General features: G+C 32.0%; 1 protein-coding gene across 2 annotated transcripts in view; it reads right to left on the bottom strand.

Moving 5' to 3' along the window:
* Positions 1-3,082: 3,082 nt before the first annotated feature.
* Positions 3,083-20,210, bottom strand: part of LOC145669731 (ciliary microtubule associated protein 1A-like) — a 60,353-nt gene continuing 43,225 nt past the window's right edge. The window contains exons 5-8 of one of the 2 annotated variants that reach the window (XM_081738054.1): positions 15,279-15,455; positions 13,900-14,162; positions 8,762-8,862; positions 5,215-5,351 (exon numbers count right to left, since the gene is read on the bottom strand). In XM_081738054.1, coding sequence (XP_081594180.1) covers positions 5,348-5,351; positions 8,762-8,862; positions 13,900-14,162; positions 15,279-15,455 — 545 coding nt within the window. In that variant the 3' untranslated portion in view covers positions 5,215-5,347. Of the gene's footprint in view, positions 5,352-8,761; positions 8,863-13,899; positions 14,163-15,278; positions 15,456-20,210 lie in introns of both variants that reach the window. The other variant, XM_081738053.1, reaches the window with a different exon arrangement.

Here is a 20,210-nt window from a genome sequence, read left to right on the forward strand (position 1 = left end):
GGGATTTACCTTCTAATGTTCCCTTGATTTTTTCTCCTTTTTTTTTTTTTTTTCTTAAAGTAAGTCTTGCAATAACAGTCCTAAATCTCCTATAGGGAATAATTTGAAAGCTAGTTGCGACTAGTGTCTTAAAACTACAATTTGCATTATTTTATTATTACTATTGTTCATTACAATTGTTCGGTGAATTCTATGTTTTCAGTAAAGCTGCTAACATATGATGATGTAACTTACATAAAATCGTAGCTTTTAAGATGTTCTTTCTAGTGAAGGCGGGTGGCAATAATGCTACTGCATGGGAATGGAAAATTGTGTAGGGCCTGGCCGTGATTATTCCTATACTGTTAATGTAAAATTCACCTCCGCATGTTGGATACCAGCTGAACATTCGACTGTGTACCTGATCTTTTCATTTCTTAAAAGTTCAAGGAGAAAGTGCGCAAGTTTGTCGGTTGAAATTAATTTCACCAAATGTACAGGTGGAGACGGTACTGTTTATTGCTTCTTATATCTGCTGTCGGCGAATCTATGGACAGATCAGCGCCATTTAGTCTATTCATATTCTACACTGCAAGACATTTGGTAGTGCAGTACAGACGAATTTATTGAACTATGCGTTCCATTCATTTTCAAGTTTTTCGAAGATATTCTTTCTGGAGACTACCTGTAGGAGATTTATAACTATTGTAATTATTAATGTTGCAATATGCAAAACAAAGAAAAATCAAACACAACTCTTTCATACAAGTTTGTAGTCAAAACCCATTAGCAAGGTGAATGTAGTTGTAAATCCAGAACTACGGCCGGTTTTGGTGTATTTCCTGAAACTTACGATCTCGTTTGCATCTATTGTCATAGATGAAAGAGAGAAAAATTTAAAGAATGAGCCTTGGTGTTTTGTAGGTAATTAGCATGTTGAAATTACAACACTTAAACCATCCATGCGTAACAACTGGCTCCCGGGACAATCTCGGCCCACTGAACCCTTTCATCCGGCCCGCCTGACCCCTCATTGGAAATATTTCTACATAAACTGAATAGAAAATATTTCCTGGATAACTGATATCCATCTTGGAAGATATCATCCGCGTTTGAACATCCGGTGTACTACGGATTATTGAGAGACTAGTTGAGAACACGAAAAATCAAATTCCTCACTAAAATAATAAATAACAGATGTTTCTGCTTTTCTTTAGAATATAAATATTTTGGTTACCGTTATAAAAGTATTTGTATTCTTGTGATGTTAGTGTACTATGATCGAGTTTCTCCATTACATATGGTCATTCGATTATTAAGACAATGTTATATATTGTCTCATACGGCCCTCGACGGCAGTAAGCTCTCTGTGATTGCACACCTCCCGTTCCAACTTGCACATACCTGATTTAAACCATAGTATGACACACTAGTACAAATATTTATTACATGCAATGATTTTGTCTTGAAGAAATATTTTTTGCTTTGTATTATGTGTGTGAAATGTAAACTTATACGTAGTTTTTGGACATTTTACTTCAAAATATAGTTATTTTCCGTAAAATTGGCCACTTTGTAATACAACTGATGATGGCCAAATAGATAGGTTTCTTTATGTCATATATATCATCATCTGAGATTCAACAACGCGTATCTCCAATTTTGGAGAATTTGAGTTTTTGACATCATTAGAATCAGTATAGGATGGCGCACTTTCTGGTTAAGTAGTACACCCATAAAGTAATAATATAGTATAAGAGGTTACAGCTGCTCTTCCCGCTGAAACTGTGGAGACTATGGTGCCGCCACACAAGGAAGTTGGGTACTACGAACTACTAAAAGTAAGAACGAATCAAATCATTCAGAGCGCGTGAGTCTGATAGAATTAGCCAATGATACATTTAGCTACTGCCAGTAGCAGACGATGCAATTAGTTACAACTCTAGCCAGTAGTGTCGCCGAGTCACTTTTGTTGCATTGTGGGAACGATTTGAATTTCCATTAGGAGTATAGGGAGCAGTGATGCCAACCGTGGGAAAAATCCTATATTGTGGAATTTTTTGACGATCATTTCTCGAAATGGGATAAAGAGAATTTTCGTAAAAAATGGCAGGATTTTTGGGATTTTTCACGCATCTATTCTATTGACGCTAACAAAATTGTCTACCAGCGAGGACAATAAACTTGAAATTAATGCTAATTGTCAAATTTTGTTACTACAAAATTCATCTTAGTGTTAAAGTGATTTATAAAGTCATTTGTGAATTTCAAAAAAAAAAAAAAATAAAATAAAAATAAAAATAAAAAAGCCAAAGAACGTTAATTGTACACTTAGAACGAATTAGAAAATGCAGGTGTGAAAAAAAAAAAAAAAATTAACGGAAGAAAATAAAACGAGAAAAGTCCAACTTCCAGATCGTTCGATACGAAATGACTGAAGAATGAAGTTTATCTAGTTTTATTACGTTTAGTAGAAGCTTATGACACAAAAGGATGATGCAAATACTAAACTCACTAAAAAAACGTACTTATTTTCACCAGCATGTTGAACTCTCTCTTTCAATTAAAGAAAATACTTGTTCATAAACTGTTTGATAAACTGACGATCGGAATTTTTGAATAATTCACTTATACATTGAAGAAAATGACTGATATACGCTAATTGTTCATGTTTTTTAAGTTTGAAAAATTTTGTTATTAGTATAGCGTGGGAAAATCATGAGCAGGATGGGAATTTCTGCGTCTCGAGATGGGATTTTATATCGTTGCAGGTTGGCATCATTGATAGTGAGTGCTTCATCAGGGTAATCAGTGAGTACACCTATATCACGATACATGGCTCTGTTATTTCCTCAAAGTAATACCGCGTATACTGAGGCTGAAGTCATTTTTTAAACAGTTATTTTTTTTTTTGTCTCTTTTGTAAAATTGGTGAAATGTTACTTATACAGTGTTGAATCTCAGATATCGATATATACAGTATATATAAACAGGGGGTTGATCTTAGGCCTTCCTCTTCAAACATTAATTTATACCATTCTCATGTATGGAAAGAACAGCTATTTTAATACATTTAGGGTAAGTAACTTAATGAAACACAAACTTTCGATTTGATAATATGGAAAAGCTGTTTTATTAGCATGATCCATTCAAGGAACTTTTTCTCTTAACGTAGTATCATCAGTAAACCATCATAGACATACATAAACCAGGATGATGGGTAGAAAAAAGGAACTTTAGTAGTTAAATTCCATACCCAACACGAATGAACAAAAATATAAAAGTTTATCATGGTTTCACTAAATGATTTCGAAGAAAAAAAATAAACAAAATACATAAATAGTGACATTATATTTAGTAAGTTAAAACAATTTCTAAATAACAAACTTCCTTTGCAGCCCTTAGTGAGCTATAAAGTCCCAAAATAATTATATTCTAACACTGTTATTGCATATGATTACAAATTAAGATTGAACTTCATTTATGAGGTTTAAATATATCTCTACACGGTACTATTATAGCATCAGTAAAAGTCTTATTACATATACTAGAAGAAAATAATAATAAGTGTGCAAATGTGATATCGTTATTATTATTATTATTATGTGTTATTTATTTCTTAATGATGTAGAACAAACTTTATACAACGAAACCCTAATTCATCACAGTTTCTTAAACAGAAGCAATGGCTTTATGAATTCTTTTCGTGTTAACCTGGCACTTATTTTAAATACATTTTCTGTCATTCTCCACAAACATACATGCTACTAGCGAGAGTACGGAATGAGCAATATTAAATTTTGTTATATTCTTTTAAATATACGGATGTAAACATTCATTATTGTCGTTCACATTATTTAATTAGAAAAGAAAATCTAATTCTATACATTTTTTATTTCCTTTTTTCATAAATCATTTACGCTTTGTTTTTACTTTTTTTAAATAAACTTTATTATTACGTTACGCTTAAGTATATTTTTTTTTCAAGCGTAATTAATGATATTTTTATTTTATCCTTTTTTTTTGACATTTTTGTTATAAAATGATAATTAGTTTGTGTCAAGGTAAAAGTTAACTGTAATACTCTTGAATAAAAACTTATATATATAAATTCCACAGACCGATTTTTATCACACAGTTGCTAGCGAAAGCCCACGCTTTCGGTGTAGGAGACCCTTTTCCATTTACGGTAAAAGTACATATGATTTGGATCCTACGTTAAATTAACTGAAATTATATTTCTTGCTTAACATCTCACGACTATGCACTGAGGCCAAGAAGTGGTGATGAAAATGAATGAAAAGGTGGAATGAAGAAAGTGGGGGGAAACGGGGGAACCTCGAAAAAACCCACGCACACATTTGTCCATCACAAAGTCCATGGCGTGAGCTGGGATCGAAGCAGGGACCTCACGCACCAAATGTGAGCACTTTACCGCTGAGCCACTGCCTGCATTAAATTGTCTGTTCATGTCTCATATAAACTTAGTGCTGCAAATGGTTGAACTACGCGCAAACAAATGAAAGAATTATATTGTTTTTTCAGCATAAATTAAATGTTGAAAAATAATGGGAAACTTACATTAATATAAATACCGGTTGATGTGCATAAGAAATGTCTGGCGTATTTTGACTATTCTTCCTGACATTGTGAGGGTGGAAAGTAAAAATTGGTAATTGAATGATAATATTTTTTGCTTAATACAATAAACAATAGGAAATAGACTGTTTTATATATAATAGATAGTGATAGATTTGTACAGGTATAAGCAGTATGATTAGTAAAGATTAAGATACCAGAAATCACACCAGCGGTAAAAATTCAGAAATAAGCTCTACTAAATTGAAGAAAGGTTTATATATACGAGTATACTGGTAGTAACTAATTTCCAATTCTACCACTGATAATATATACCTTGACACAAACTCACTATCATTCATCGTCATCAATATTAACAAGTAGAAATAATTAGAAGTAAGAGATGATAGTTTCATATACAATATATATTCCTTATTTTTTGATGAGATGCTCTAAGCTCCATTTGTGTAAGAGTACGAATACTTCTGGCCACTGACATCTTTGCTTGATACATGCTCTGTTGTGACGTATCTAGTTGTAGTGACGCCATTACTGGTGGAGACTTGAGTAGATGACGTCACCTGCCTATTAGAAGAACTAGAATTATTTGCCAGGTTGTTGTTGTTATTATTTATCGCTCTGTTGTTGTAATTGTTATTAACGACAGGTTTAAAAGACATTGGCTTGGATATTATTAGTGGTGGTGGAGGAGCCTGTACAGCATCTTTCAAATATCCAATATAAGGAGAGTGCCGAATTCCAAAAGTGTGAGCAGGAGGCACGTCAATCATCACCTATACAAGAAAATAAACAAATAGATTTCATTAGTTACTTCAAAGCATACATGAAATAATGTTATGATTAGTGCTGTTAAAATTATTCGAATAACTTTCCTGTTGTTGTTCAAACATTCGAATATTAACAGCACTAGTTATAGTCACATACAGGGATGGATATTTTCTCTATAACATACTGAACCACAACTCTAACCACTTCAGAGCACTCGTGGCACTCAAATGCTATCTTGGCTTCTCAGTCTCATACCTTCGCCTTAAGGTTAGTTTAAAGGGACAAGTTTCGCCACTAGATGCCACTACAGTCTTCGTATATCTCTCATGTATTTTTCACCTTTCACGAAAATTTAGAATTTTCTTCATTGTTGAAACAGTTACATTGTTATAGGTTTGGATATCCATTTCAAGAATCAAGCCATTTCAACAACAAAGAAAATTCTAAATAAAAAATCGGCACGGATTGTTCCCTTGGATAGGTTATGAAGTTCCTACTCTAAAACTTTGAAGTCTCTAGGTTGAAATTTGTAAGAGAAATCGTGAATTTTCGTGAAAGGTAAAAAATACATGAGAGAGATACGAAGACTGTAGTGACATCTAGCGCCAATACTTGTCGCTTTACACCAACCTTAAGAACCTGCCATATTAAAAATAATACAAAATTTACCATTTTTCTTTTGCTTGTTTTTCACAAGTGAAAAGAGAAAATTAAATGTAACTTACTACAATCATAGATAATGTTACTCTACAACAGGAAATATGAACCTAAAGAATTTTCAGTGCTGCCATCCATAGAGATTATAGTGTTGCCAGAATAACATTTCCCCGAAATCTAAGTTAAGGCAGCGAATAGAGAAACGAACTCAACTGCATTTGATTACGTATCATTTTGTCTTGGAATCCTGTGAACTACTTTTTAAATAATAGTTGTATTTAGTTTGTAATAAACATAGTAGTTTTAACATACAGTTATTAAAATTAAATAATAATGTTATTTAAAAAGTAGTTCACAGAATTCCAAAACAACATGATACGCAATCAAATGCAGTTGAGTGCGTTCCTCTAGTCGCTGTCTTAACTTAGATTTTGGGGGAAATGTTATTCTGGCAACACTGTAATCTCTATGGATGGCAATACTGAAAATTCTTCAGGTTCATATTTTCTGTTGTAGAATAACATTATCTATGATTGTGGTAAGTTGCATTTCATTATGTCCTTTCACTTATGAAAAACAAGCAAAAGAAAAATGGTAAATTTTGTTTTATTTTTAATATGTCAGGCTCTTAAATTGCGCACACATTTCTGGTCGATAAGAAAATGTTTGAAACAGTTTTTAGTTTATTTGATAGGACTTTGTAGATACCACGTGGCTCTTTCTACACGTTTGATATTCTTCATTATCTCGGAAGTTACTCATTAAAATTAAAAAAAAAAAAATGAAATTAAGCTTTAAAATCATTACAAGAAACAATGATATTCTTGATCACAAATGGTTAAAAGGAAGAAAAAGGAAATTCAAAGCAATACATTCGTGAATAAAGACTAAAATTAGCGACTAGTGGACATATAACAATGTGTGTTTGCATGCACATATTTCAAAGAATGAATATAAAATATTTATTAGTATAAAAAACAGCGAAACATATACTAATCTTGCAAGAACATTAGTATTCGGAAAGTTTGTCTGAAACTCGTTCCTGAAAACGAACAAATTCGTTCTATTATCCTACTTTCAATGTTTAACTTTTTTCTTGAGACTTAACGCTTAACAATATAAAGCTGTATACTGAAATGAGCGCTAAATATATACTGCTTGACAATTGTTAGGGAACAAACACATATTGAACTATAATAACTTCTAGGAACATTTTCCGGGTATATGAACCTAGGTAAAGTGACTAATATGTAAGTATAGGTGTTAGTCCAAGTTTTTTTTTTTTTTTTTTTTTTTTGTATGCTATTCTTATTGTTACAATAAATGTGACAATAATATACAAGAAAGCTGGACTAGTATCTGTACTTGTATATTAGTTACTTGATATACCCAGAACATGTTCCTGAAAGTTGTTGGTTAACATGCGTTTGTTCCCTAGTAATACTTAAAAATCATCAGCATTGCGAAGTATTCTATATCACAGTTAAGGATTATACAATCGTGCGATGCGTTGCAATGAAAATTATATACTTGGTTTCATTATGTGCACATATATGATTTCCGTAATAAATAGCTATATAATATAAGTAAAATAACTCCTTCTTTTGAATACATTAACAGTCAAAAATTAATAATCGCAAAAACGTATTATGATAAAGCTGAGTCAGTTCTTATATGTTCCTAAGTTTCATTCTTTGTTCATCTTCCCTTTGTCCGTATTTTCTGAATGAATTGACTATTTTTGCCGCCACATAACGTAGCGGATGGACAAAAGTAGGAATAGGGTCACGTTTCCCTCTAATGAATCAGCTCATTCCTTCAAGCACGTATCGCTCAAATAAAACAAGATCTCCTGCATGCTTTATAAGTGGATTATTATTATTATTATTATTATTATTATTATTATTATTATTATTATTATTATTATTATTATTATTATTATTATTATTGTTATTATTATTATTATTATTATTATTATTATTAGTTTGTTGTTGAATTAGTACTCGTATTATGTTCTAAGCTATTGATTAATTCATTGGATAGTTTTTAAATTTGTGTGAAGAAATTAAATAAAAAACAAGAAAACATACACTTCAGTCAACTTATACTACTGATATTCATGTTAGAGTTTGTGGCTACTCTTATCTCGACAAACCTAAAGTTCACCAAATTCTGATCCATTTCTTTGTATAAACTCGGAAGAAGGTAGCAATGAAGTCATCGAGAATTCAGTAAATTTTATTCGCACCAGGACACATGAAAATAAAATTAATTAAATCTTTTTAGATAAAATATGTCTATTGCGGAATATTACAAAATACACAAGCCTGTACTTAAATACTACACTCAAGTATTTTATTTTTATTTACTTATTAATTTTAATCGGTTCATATCGTCGGTGTTCAGGCTGAAGTCACTAACTCCAAAAACATACGAATGGAGTTTGGTATTTCTTCCAGTACGATAACGATACACAAGGTGAAATACACGCCGTTCTAACATTATCAGGCTAGACGTAGCAGGTGAAATTGTGATGCTAAGCGTGCTTATCCTTAGCATAACAATGCCATCAGCTACATCTAGCCTCATAATACGTATCAGAACGTCGTATATTTCCCCTTGTGTATCGTTATCGTACTGGAAGAAATACCTAACGCCATTCGTATGTTTTTGGAGTTAGTGACTTCTGTCTGAACGCCGACGATATGTGAATATTTCATATAAAATCCTTGAATATTGAACCGTTTAAAATTCTTACCGAATGTTCAATCGCGTGATTCTTGGCACTGAGTCAGCAATGAAAGAAGAATGTTTTATTCCGAAAGAATAACTTGGAGACCAAGGCTTGTTAACTGTCACCTGTTAAAAACACATGTTACATAAAAATAACACCAAGGTTAGTAAATAAGAAACTAAATGCATTTGACATTTTTTTTAGTTAACTAGCTACATTTGTTACTTGTTCTGTTTGTTAAAGTAAGTTAAATAGAGCAGAAAATAGTATTATACAAAAGCAGAAGAAAATAGTGGAACTAGAATTCCCTTATATGAGTAAAGATTTTAGTGCCTGAATTGTGACTTTCAAAATTGTTTATCGTATTATTATTATAAACCTTAGGATTCCTGGTTACAAATCAGTTTATTTAGAAATTCCGTGTATCTCTATCCATCACGACTCTGGAACTTACTATAAGAATAACTAAAACTTTTCTCACCAGAGTATATACACTTATTTATTAAAACTAAAACACAATATTACGGTTTCGACAACATAACGGTATCTTCATCAGCTAGTTAGCGTCTGATGAAGATAACCTTGAGTTGTCGAAACCGTAACACTGTATTTTAGTTTTAATAAATAAGTGTGCATACTGTGATCAGAAAAGTTTTATTTATTCTTATGGAAATTCCGGTTTTATCTTCAATAATGACTAAATGTTTCTAGTAGGATGGTTTCATAGGAAGAAAGATCCTAACAATGAGTCTAGTTTAGCAAAATAAGAACATTTGAACAAAGTGTAAGTCGAGTAAACATTCATTTAAGACAACTCAAATGTTTTAATGTAGGTCCTAGAAGCCTCTATAAACGACATAGGTGTAGCAGCGTTTGCTTATAGAACACACACACACACACTTCGAAAACAAGTAAATCTACTTATTGTTCTAAATACCGATTTGTAGCCAATGATTCAAAGATTTATAATACAGTACTGTCTGTTAATACTAATAATATAAACAATTCTGAGAAATTAATAGAAAAAAGAGAAATGAAGGAAAAAAGTTAACTCGTAAATAAGACTTCAATTAATGAATGTTACTATTACTAATTACTGATACTTTGTCATTATTGCTTATATACAATTAGTAAAGAAAATGTCGGGAAAACTTCATGCACTATACGAAATAAGAAAATGAAATCTTTGAATTTTACGTCCCACGGTTATGCCGGTTAGGCTAAAGGAGACGGTGATGATGAGAAATGAATGAAATGGTGGAATGAAGAAAGTGGGAGGAAACGGGAGAACCCCGATAAAACCCACGCACACGGTGTTTATCCACCACAAGGTTCAGTTGTCGGGAGCAGGGTTTGAACCCGAGACTCCATGCACCAGAGGTGCACCACTGAGCCACCGCGGCCCCTATACGAAATAAGAATATTCGAATAAATGTAAGTTGAGAAACTATTCGTTTACGACAGTTTTTGATGGTTTATATAATTTCAACAGCGGTTCTCAAATTTCTAATGCTACGAGCTCAGATCAAGGTCACAGAGTCTCACTAATTTGAGTATATAATCTACAATAGCTGCCCATTTAATGATTAGGGTATTATACAAATGCTATTATCGAATCTGGTTCTAAAAATTAAATGAAATCTTTCAGTTTTAAATCCCACGGTTATGCTGGGTAAGCTAAAGGAGACGATGAGGATGAGAATGATTGAAAATGATGGAATGAAGAAAATGTAAGGAAACGGGAGAATCCGAGAAAACCCATGTACACGGTGTTTGTCAATCACAAAGTCCACATGACGCGAGCTGGTAGGGAACCAGGGACGCCATGCACCAGAGATGAACGCTCTATCATTGAGTCACCGCGACCCGGGATGATTCCAAGAAAGACACCATATTTCCATTTAAAATATATACATATATTGATGAAGAATACTAGGTCGAGTGCTACTGAAATTTTGACCATCGCTTTAATTGGTTGAGTTCTGAAGTTATGGTATCGCGAAGATCCCTTTCAGTAACATAAGATTATTAAAATTTTAAGAAGAAAAAAAGTTGCAAGCGCCAAAATTGGCAGAAGATAGCTTCGGCGAAACTTCTGAAACATTTTACCTCGGCGTGGACAAATTCAGAGAACATAGGGAGTTTCCAATCTTTTTTTTTCTTTCTTTCTTTCTTTCTTTTTCGTTGAAACATGCTATGATTCATAAGCGCTGGATGAACATTTCGGCACAAATAATTCTCTTGTTTGTTGTTAATGTAATGTAAACGATTTAATACTTTCTTCGTTTTGAAGTTTTTGACGACAATTTCCTCTACTTTGCTTCTTAACAAAGCATTTTTCAAACAATACTTAAAAATGAGTTTTTATTTATTTATTTATTTTATTTGGCGTAAGCAATCATGTTTTGCACTTTTCTCGCATTTTCTTTACACGTATGAAGAGCTTTCTCTGTATTGTATTAAATGTTAAGTAATACCGTATATTAGTTCATAGACTAACGTATTGAATATGTATTTTGTTATCCTCAAGCAATTAAATATCTTAGTAGAAAATTACTTTCTCTTTACTAGCTTCTTATAATCTAAGTGTTATTTTTTGCAAAAGACAATTGTAAAAACAAGACAACAAAATTATCATCATAATTTACTACAATCCAAATCTTAAAAAAAAAAAAAAAAAAAAAAAAAAAAAAAAAAAAAAAAAAAAAAAACGAAGCAAGCAATTAGGTATTATTATTAATCAGTGTTACAGCTTCGGCAGCATATTATTACCTTCATCAGTCACATTATCATTCTCATTGCTTTCATCAGACACATTGTTTGAGATATTATCATTTTCACTGTTTTCATTAGACACGTTATCTCAGGCATTATCATTCTCACTATCTTCATCAGGCACGTTATCTTCTGCGACTATTTTCATTGTTTTCATTAGACACATTATCAGACATTCTCATTCTCATTACCTTCATCAGACACATTATCTGAGTCTATTTTCATTGCTTTCATTAGACATATTGTCAGACATTCTCATTATCTTCATCAGGCATGTTATCTGAGACATTCTCATTGTTTTTATCAGACACATTGCCTGAGATATCATTCCCATTATCTTCATCAGACACTTTATTTGAGATATTATCATTCTCTTTGCCTTCATCAGACATGTTATCTAACACATTAACATTATCATCGGACACGTTATCTAACGCATTATCATTCTCGTTACTTTCATCAGACACGTTATCTGAGATATCATTCTCATTGCTTTCATCAAATACATTGTTTCTATCATTCTCATTGCCTTCATTAGATACATTATCTGAAGTATCATTTTCATTGCTTTCATTAGTCACACTATCTAAGACATTATCATTCTCGTCACATTATCGAAAACATTACCATTCTAATTGCTTTCATTAGACATATTATCTGAGACATGGTCACTATCATTTTCATTACCGAAACTGTAACAGTGATTAAAACGGTAAGTGTTTACTTTAATCAAATTTTGTTTTTATTTAAGTTACACGTAGTTCCAAACCTAGAATAAGCAAAATCCAAATTTGTTTTTACTTAAATAAATTTTCCTCATATTTTAGCCATATGATTTCTGATAACTGAATGTTACGTCTTTTAAAGACAGTTTTTTTAGAAATGTATTATGGACAATTAGAAAAGTCTTAAAGATAAATTTCATGTGTAATTTTCCGCATATTTCTTTTTATTTATTTATTTATTTTTAATTTAGAGTTTACAGTACATTGTCTTTTGCAATTTTGTTGTTTAAAGAAAATTTGCAACTTTTAAAAGAACACAATAAAAACCTTCAGCATTAACCCTGTAATACTCATCTTAAAATACTAATAAAAAAGAAACATTTATAGCAACGTTATTGCAGTTTAATTTTTAGTATATTAAAAATATTACATACAAGCGTTAAGTATTTGAGTCTATAATATTGCGTATATGTTGCCAAGTCAGATTTTTACAATGTTTTTGTAATCTAGTGTAAAGGGGGAGAAATGAAATTTTTAATGTGTATGTTGTGTAGGCGAAGCACGCAATATTTAAAATCTAATGTTGCATTACTCACCACTGGCGCCATTGGTGAGTAGCACAAAGTGTCAGCTTATAAAGCAACCCTTCCATAAACTTCATCTTCAGTTGTTCCATGGTGGAGCTTGGGGTCTTTTCTTCTTTTTAAGCTGCCTATCTTAATGGATCACATACGACGACTGCTCAAAGAAAGCAATTAGTCGACACGAAAATCACATGGAAACCCATAGTTCCACCATTGGTGAGAAAAAAGACTGGCAGAAAATCTTCATAAAGTAGAGCAAAGTCTCTCTGGAGATAAGTAAGAATTGTGCGATCCATATAGAGCATTGCATATCTGATTTGAGATAAGAATCGAATTTGCGTATTTTCTTTAAAAAGGGGAGCTAGAGATTTGTTCGTGAAAAATATTGAACAATTTAAAAATAACGACAATAATCATCCAGCTCTTTCGTATTTCTGGCACAAGAACAGATGACAAGTTCGTTCCGTACGATCAACACTTAAAGGACAAAGGTAATTGTTAAGAATTTACGAACTTGGATTACTTTATGATATAATATTTTTTGAATAGTTGCATTTTCATACAATGATAATGCATATGAAACAATTGTAGATCAGTTTTTATAAAATTTGATTGGACAGGCGGAGCACTCGAACTCAAACTCTAGCTTGTCTCTGAGCTACCCACGGCATGATGAATTTCATATGTATTGGTTTTCGAACTTTTTAATAAGATATTTATCAAGAATTTATAGATGGAACTGTTATTTTTATACCTAAATTTATTCCAGCAATCGTATTGTTTAAGAAATCTGTGGATGTAAGCCTACATTTTGGCAACATTCTTATTTGCAAGTGATATGGATTGCAAACCTTGCTTTCTGGTCATTATGTGTGTTTGTTACAAGTTATTAAATTCTTAAAATATGCTGGAATCCTTTTTCCAAATATCAATGTAGATACACCATTCCTATGTTAAATGTGATTAGGTTGAATTTGTTATATATATTTTAGTAGACTGTTAGTCTAAATGTGTCGACATCGTAGTTACTTTGAAATTAAAGTAATGTTTGAATTTGCACGATATCTTAGTAAGCTACCTTGTCTGGAGAGTATGCGCCAGGCCCTGGCTTTTTAGTGTCGTCTGAAGGTAGCTGGTATCTTGCGCTGATTGTATAGCTTGGAGATCGCTTTGCTTTGTAGTTTTCGGGGTTTGCATCGTTGTATGACCCAGGTCCTGGCGTGAGTACTCTGTCATCTAGTTGCTCCTTCTGTCTTCCAGAGATAGAGTACGCAGGAGCTGCTCTCATACTACCTTCTTTAGTTTGGCCAAGAGCTGGGGGGATGTTGTAAACATTGGGAGCTGCAATACAAATAAAATTCATATTTAGTCATAGTAATATATATATGTGTTTCCAGTAATCTCGCAGAACGTGCAGTGAAGCTCCATGTGCACGCGTACAAAATCCCATATTTGAACTAGTTTTTTTAGTATGAAATATTAAGCTTTTAAACAAAATTCTGTTTCTATGGAATTCCTTTAGATCAAACATATAACAAGCGATATATATGTCAATTTCGGTAAAAAATAAATTTGGCGGCTTTTGATACGAGATATTTTATTACAGATCACAGATCCAGGTTACATACCTACTCTATAAGACCCCTAGGAAGCTTTTTTAAATGACTCCAAGTGACTATTAGTGACCACCATAAGTCTCTAACTATGGACATGTGATACACATCGCGTAAAACATGGGATTCACTGATTATATTGGGTTATAACAAATCATTTTCCTGATATTTAAAAAAAAGAAAGAAAACAAAAACTTGTGACCTAATCTTAGGAAGAGCACCCAGTACTGCCAGTCTTTGCCCTACTTCTACATTTCACCCCAACATTTTATTTCTTCATTTTACTCCTTTTCAGTGCATTTTATGAAAGCACTATTTTGATCAAGTGCTCTTTATGATTAATTAGAATAATGCAGCATGCATAGGGATGCTTCACTTAGATTACTCTACCTAAATTTTGACTTCACGTAACATCACATATCTTTAATCTCTTACTTTTTTTCTAAAATCTTAAATGTTCATTCAAAATAATTCAACCAATCACACTATATATATACTTCTCTGAAGACATTTCATCAGGAAACACTATGGTTGACACCATACTGTAGGGATATAGCAAACTCATTTTGAAACTTGTGGTCATTACTGTTAAGTTTTAAATTGTTATATCTAAGGTTGAATCAGGATTGCAAATTCATATTTTGTAATCTTTTTGTAGTTATTGGTCTCATTTATTTTACTGTTTGAAACGCATTATGGCCATTTTGTAGATTTACATAGATACACCTTTTTCCTTACTATGATGCACAAAATCTACTTTCGAAGATTGATACGAAACATACACATTGCATTTATGTTATATATTTTTTTTTATCGTTTTGACAATTCCTATTAAAACACTTACCTGGGGTAGTACTAGGTTTTTCCACTTGGGTTTTCAGCCCAAATGTATATTTGGGAGAATTGTCATGGATGACTTTTTCGGATTTCTCTGGGTTGTAGTCGCCTGGAGCAGGTGTGATGTCAGACTTTGGTTCCTTTGATCTGCCATGAAGAGTTGAAGCAGGTGGCGTATCCTTGCCTAAAACATTAACAGGAAGTCTGTGTTGAGTAATTTTGTTACTTGGTACTCACAAAATGAATATGAATTTGAATTTGAATTTATTTCTTCTGTATGAACTTACAGATATGAGGAATGTCCTCAGGTAAGTGTAACGTGCGTCATTTAAATAATAATAATAATAATAATAATAATAATAATAATAATAATAATAATAATAATAATAATAATAATAATAATAATAATAATAATAATAATAATAAATACATGAGTAAAATGAAATAAAATTACCTTATCATGAGATTCATATACTGCTCAATCGTAAAACAAGAATTTTCTAATTGATTTTAACTTTTGCCTAAACCTTTTCATATATTTTTTTCATGTTTTGTATCAACGGGTAACATATACCATTTGACACCATCATAACTTATAGTTTTTTATATATATATATATAGCTGGTCAGTGATTATACAAATGAAAATTATTTTTATTTCGCGTATTATGATTATGTAGTCCTTATTTGTTATGAAAGTTGATGAGTGTTCTCTTAAATACGAAAAGAGACGATGCAATTATAAACTATCCAGTGGTAGTATATTAGCTTCCTTAAACAAATGTCTACAAGGAAAATTCGGTTTCTTACCACAAAGTATTCTTATGACCTTCTGAATTTTGAAGACATTAAGTCCTTGCCTTGAATTTCCCAGAACATGATACCATATTGTAATATTCAATTAAAACAAGAATGGTAAAGGTTTTGTCTAATTTTAAATTTCCCTTTATTCTAATAATTCTTAGTGCGTAACATATTTTATTAAGTTTATTAATAACTGATTCTACATGGACAGGGTTCCTACTGGTCAGGGAAATCAGGGAAAATTGTGCAGGAAGTTCAGGAAAAAAGACTGGAAATCATTGAATCTCAGGGAAATTTTATAAAATATATGCTTTCTAACATTATATACCAATTCCAGCTTAGCCAACCATTATAATGGACGTTGTTCAGATTTTTATGGAAGGTAAGATGAATGTACGTATGAGCGATTGATTACTATTTGTCTCTGTAGAATAAATGTTCGCATATATATATATATTCACCGTTATTTATTCCTTATTTATATGTTAGCGTCATCCGACATCTGTTACGAAAGTCAGGGAATTTTCTGCCAAAGGTCAGGGAAAGTCAGGGAAAAGTCAGGGAAATAGATTTTTCCAGATTAGTAGGAACAGTGATAGAACTCCCATGTTAAGTTATGGTTTATAGTAAGACCCAAAAATGAACAGTGTATTGCATAATTAATTGTATTTTGGTTCAGATATAATTTAGGATATATAAGTATACTGCACTTGCTATGAAAGTTTATAGCAAAGAGTTTTTCAGTATTAACAAATAGATTACTATTTTTCATCCAAAAGGATACTTCATATATTGTTTGCCTAGCATTCTGTTCCAATAATTTTTCATTTTTTCCACTCACTAGCAGAGTGGTATCGTCAGAGAAGTCAAACTTTATATTTGTTGTTTATTTATAGAGAAACTGGAAACATATTTTGTTGTTTTAGAAAAATATTTGTTCTATATTGGTTTCCAGAACGATAGTTAATCAGCATTGTCATAATTTACTTCTGTATCATATTAATGTTTAATGACAGGTTTTGTTCCACGTATTTTTGTTCTCAATAGCGAAAATTTTTCTTTGTAAGTTCAACCAAACCCGTACTATGAGGGCCTATAATTCGGGAACCAAAGACTACACAGCATAATATTGTATATGTGTTGTAAGGTCTATCACTATGCCAAGAATGGTCAGGATTGGATGGATTTAACTCCCTTGTGAATTATTAAAAAAAAAAAGAATAAAAGATAAAGAGAATCAGTTATTTATACTTCATAGAAGCAGAAAATTTAAATTTTTTGAATACAATCTCTCTATATATAAAAGAAGAAATCCTTATTCACTGATTAACGCCCAAACCCAACCGCTTAAGCTAAAAAAATTGAAATTTTGATAGTGTATAGAATTTATGACGTATGTAGCACTAAAGGACATATGACGTATTTATGACGTATGACAGGATTTCTTAAAACTTCGACGAGGGAAGGGTAAATAGCAGTGGCGATTATTACGTTAAAAGTTCATATCTCTGAATCTCTGAGGGTTAGATATGAAATTTGGTATATGGACTTCTCATTCAAAATAATAAGATAAACGTTTCAGTGTTATGTACAGGGTGTCTCAAAAGTCCTCTGACATAGGGTAACTTCGTTATTATCAGAGTTACAACAAAATGTAAGAGGAAAAATCATCTCCAAATATGATGTTTTCAATCTAAAGTGAAGGAACTTTTTAAATCGGACTAGCCGTTTGGGCTGTACACTCTTTATGCGCCCAATATTAAATGAAAATGCAATGTTGCCATTTACCTGGACCCACAAGATAAGTGAATGAACTTACTGTCTTTTACGCTAACGTGTCGATAGCCAGCCCCCATTCACCATACCCTTAAAAAATTTATCCACCTCCTGGTAAATGGCAACGTTGCATTTTCATTTAACATTGGGCGCATAAAGAGTGTATAGCCCAAACAGCTCGTCCGATTAAAAAAAAAAAAAAATCTTTCACTTTAGGTTGAAAACATATTTGGAGACGGTTTCCCCTCTTACATTTTGTTGCAACTCTGATAATAACAGAGTTACCCTATGTTAGGGGACTTCTGAGACACTCTGTATATTGATCTAGAAAGAATGAACAAAAAAGGGGTGGGATTCAATTATTATAATAAGTCCATAACTCGAAATCTGTCAAGGTTAGAGACAACATTTGATATTTAGTCTTCTCACTTAAAATATGACATGTGATTCAGGTTTTTTTGATGTTTGGCCTATAAAGGAAGAAAATGAGGTGAGGAGTAAAACAGGGGCGAAATTATAATTATTGTAATAAGACAGACATATTTCGGAATCCTTTAATGTTAGAGATATGAAATTCATCTATACATGTCATTGGATCTCTCATTTAAAATAATTCAATTTGCATGTCAGCATTTTTAACGTGTGTCCTAGGAGGGAAGGTAATATATATAGGAAGAACCAGAGATGAGATTAATAATATTACAATAAGATATCCATATCTCTAAATCCGTTAAGGTTAGAACATTAAATTTAGTGTTTGAACTATTCATTTAAAATAATTAAATACTTTTTATCGTTTTTTAAAATATTTTTCCTAGAAAAAAAAAACCGGAGGAAAATGAGGGGAAGAATTGCAATTATTATGTGATGTCCACATCTCGGAATCTTTCAAGTTAAAAACATGAAATTTGGTGTTCGGACTTTTAATTTAAAATAATTGACGTGTTTCACCATTTCTAGAACAGAAGAAAGAAAGGTGAGGATGCTTTCCTAAGATGTCCATACGAGGCGTTCAGGGACGGACCAAGGGCGGGCACCCGGGGAACCAAAACGAGCCTCAAAAAGTAAATTTTATAATGTGTTTTCTATTGACTATTTTGGTTTATATTCTTGTAAAGTAGCGTCAATTACATCATCTTTTCTTTGGCAAAAATTTTCTTGTAGGCCTTATATCTGGAGAATTACATATAGTGTAGCCAAACCGAAACTAACAATTTACTCACTCAATTTAGGGACCGTTCAAAACTTTTGTGGAGCAGGGTCCACAAAATTCAATATATTTCGTACAATCGAACATTTTCTTGTATGCCCCATATTTTGAGAACTACATATAGTGTAGCCCAGGGGCGGATCCACTTTGGGGGGCGGTGGGTTGTAATACTGCTACTTTAAGTTGCTTTTAAGAGCTCCAAACTCTGGGATGGGTTATATATATATATATATATATATATATATATATATATATATATATATATATATATATATATATATATATATATATATATATATATATATATATAGTTTCCTCTTCTGGGGGGGGGGCGATTGCCCCGATCGTCCCCCTGGATCCGCCATTGGTGTAGCCAAACCAAAACTAACAATTTACTCAGTATGGTGTGCTTATTCCGTAAAAAGTACAAAAGCTCGATTTAGAGGCAGTTCTAAACTTTTGTGGACCCTGATCCAAAATCTAGTAATTGGCCAAGATCGCAATCTTCTGATGCATTTTTTTAATCATTCCTAAAATTCTTGGCCAAGATCGGAATTTTTTAATCCATTTTTTGGATCATTCCTAAAATTCGTGTTATTTAATTTTTCTTAAGTGTTGTTATGTTATTATCATGTCTGGTACCAAAAGTTGCAAAATTAGGAAAACAATTTGTATAAATTATTCTAGATTTTAAGATACTATTTTTATGGAAGAAAGAGATATAGACGCTTTCACATAAAGTTCCCTAAATTGACTTTGATATGGTTTACTTACCACACTTACGAAAGTTAGAGGATTTTTAATACTTGATAAAACCCGTTATTAAGGTTTAGTCTTGTAAGAGTGTTCAGCTTTTGTACAAATTCATGAGATACATTTTATGAATGCTATGGACTTCAACTACTAGGACCTACATAAAAAGGGTTGTGTGTATTACTGTGCATAAAGTACGTTCAACATATGTGAAATGCATTTATTGGTATTTTACGTTATTAGAATAGATTGTTACATAATCGGATATGGTAGAAGGATTCTTAATATTATTAATGTAACAAAACAATTTAGAATAAAGCAGTAATCATGCCACTATTAGTAGTAGTATTCAATGAATGCTGTTCGATATTGTTTTTGTTTATATACATCGGTACAT

Source organism: Thermobia domestica, chromosome 14 (genome assembly GCF_964235325.1).
Source record: "Thermobia domestica chromosome 14, izTheDome1.hap1.1, whole genome shotgun sequence".
Lineage (NCBI taxonomy): Eukaryota > Metazoa > Arthropoda > Insecta > Zygentoma > Lepismatidae > Thermobia > Thermobia domestica.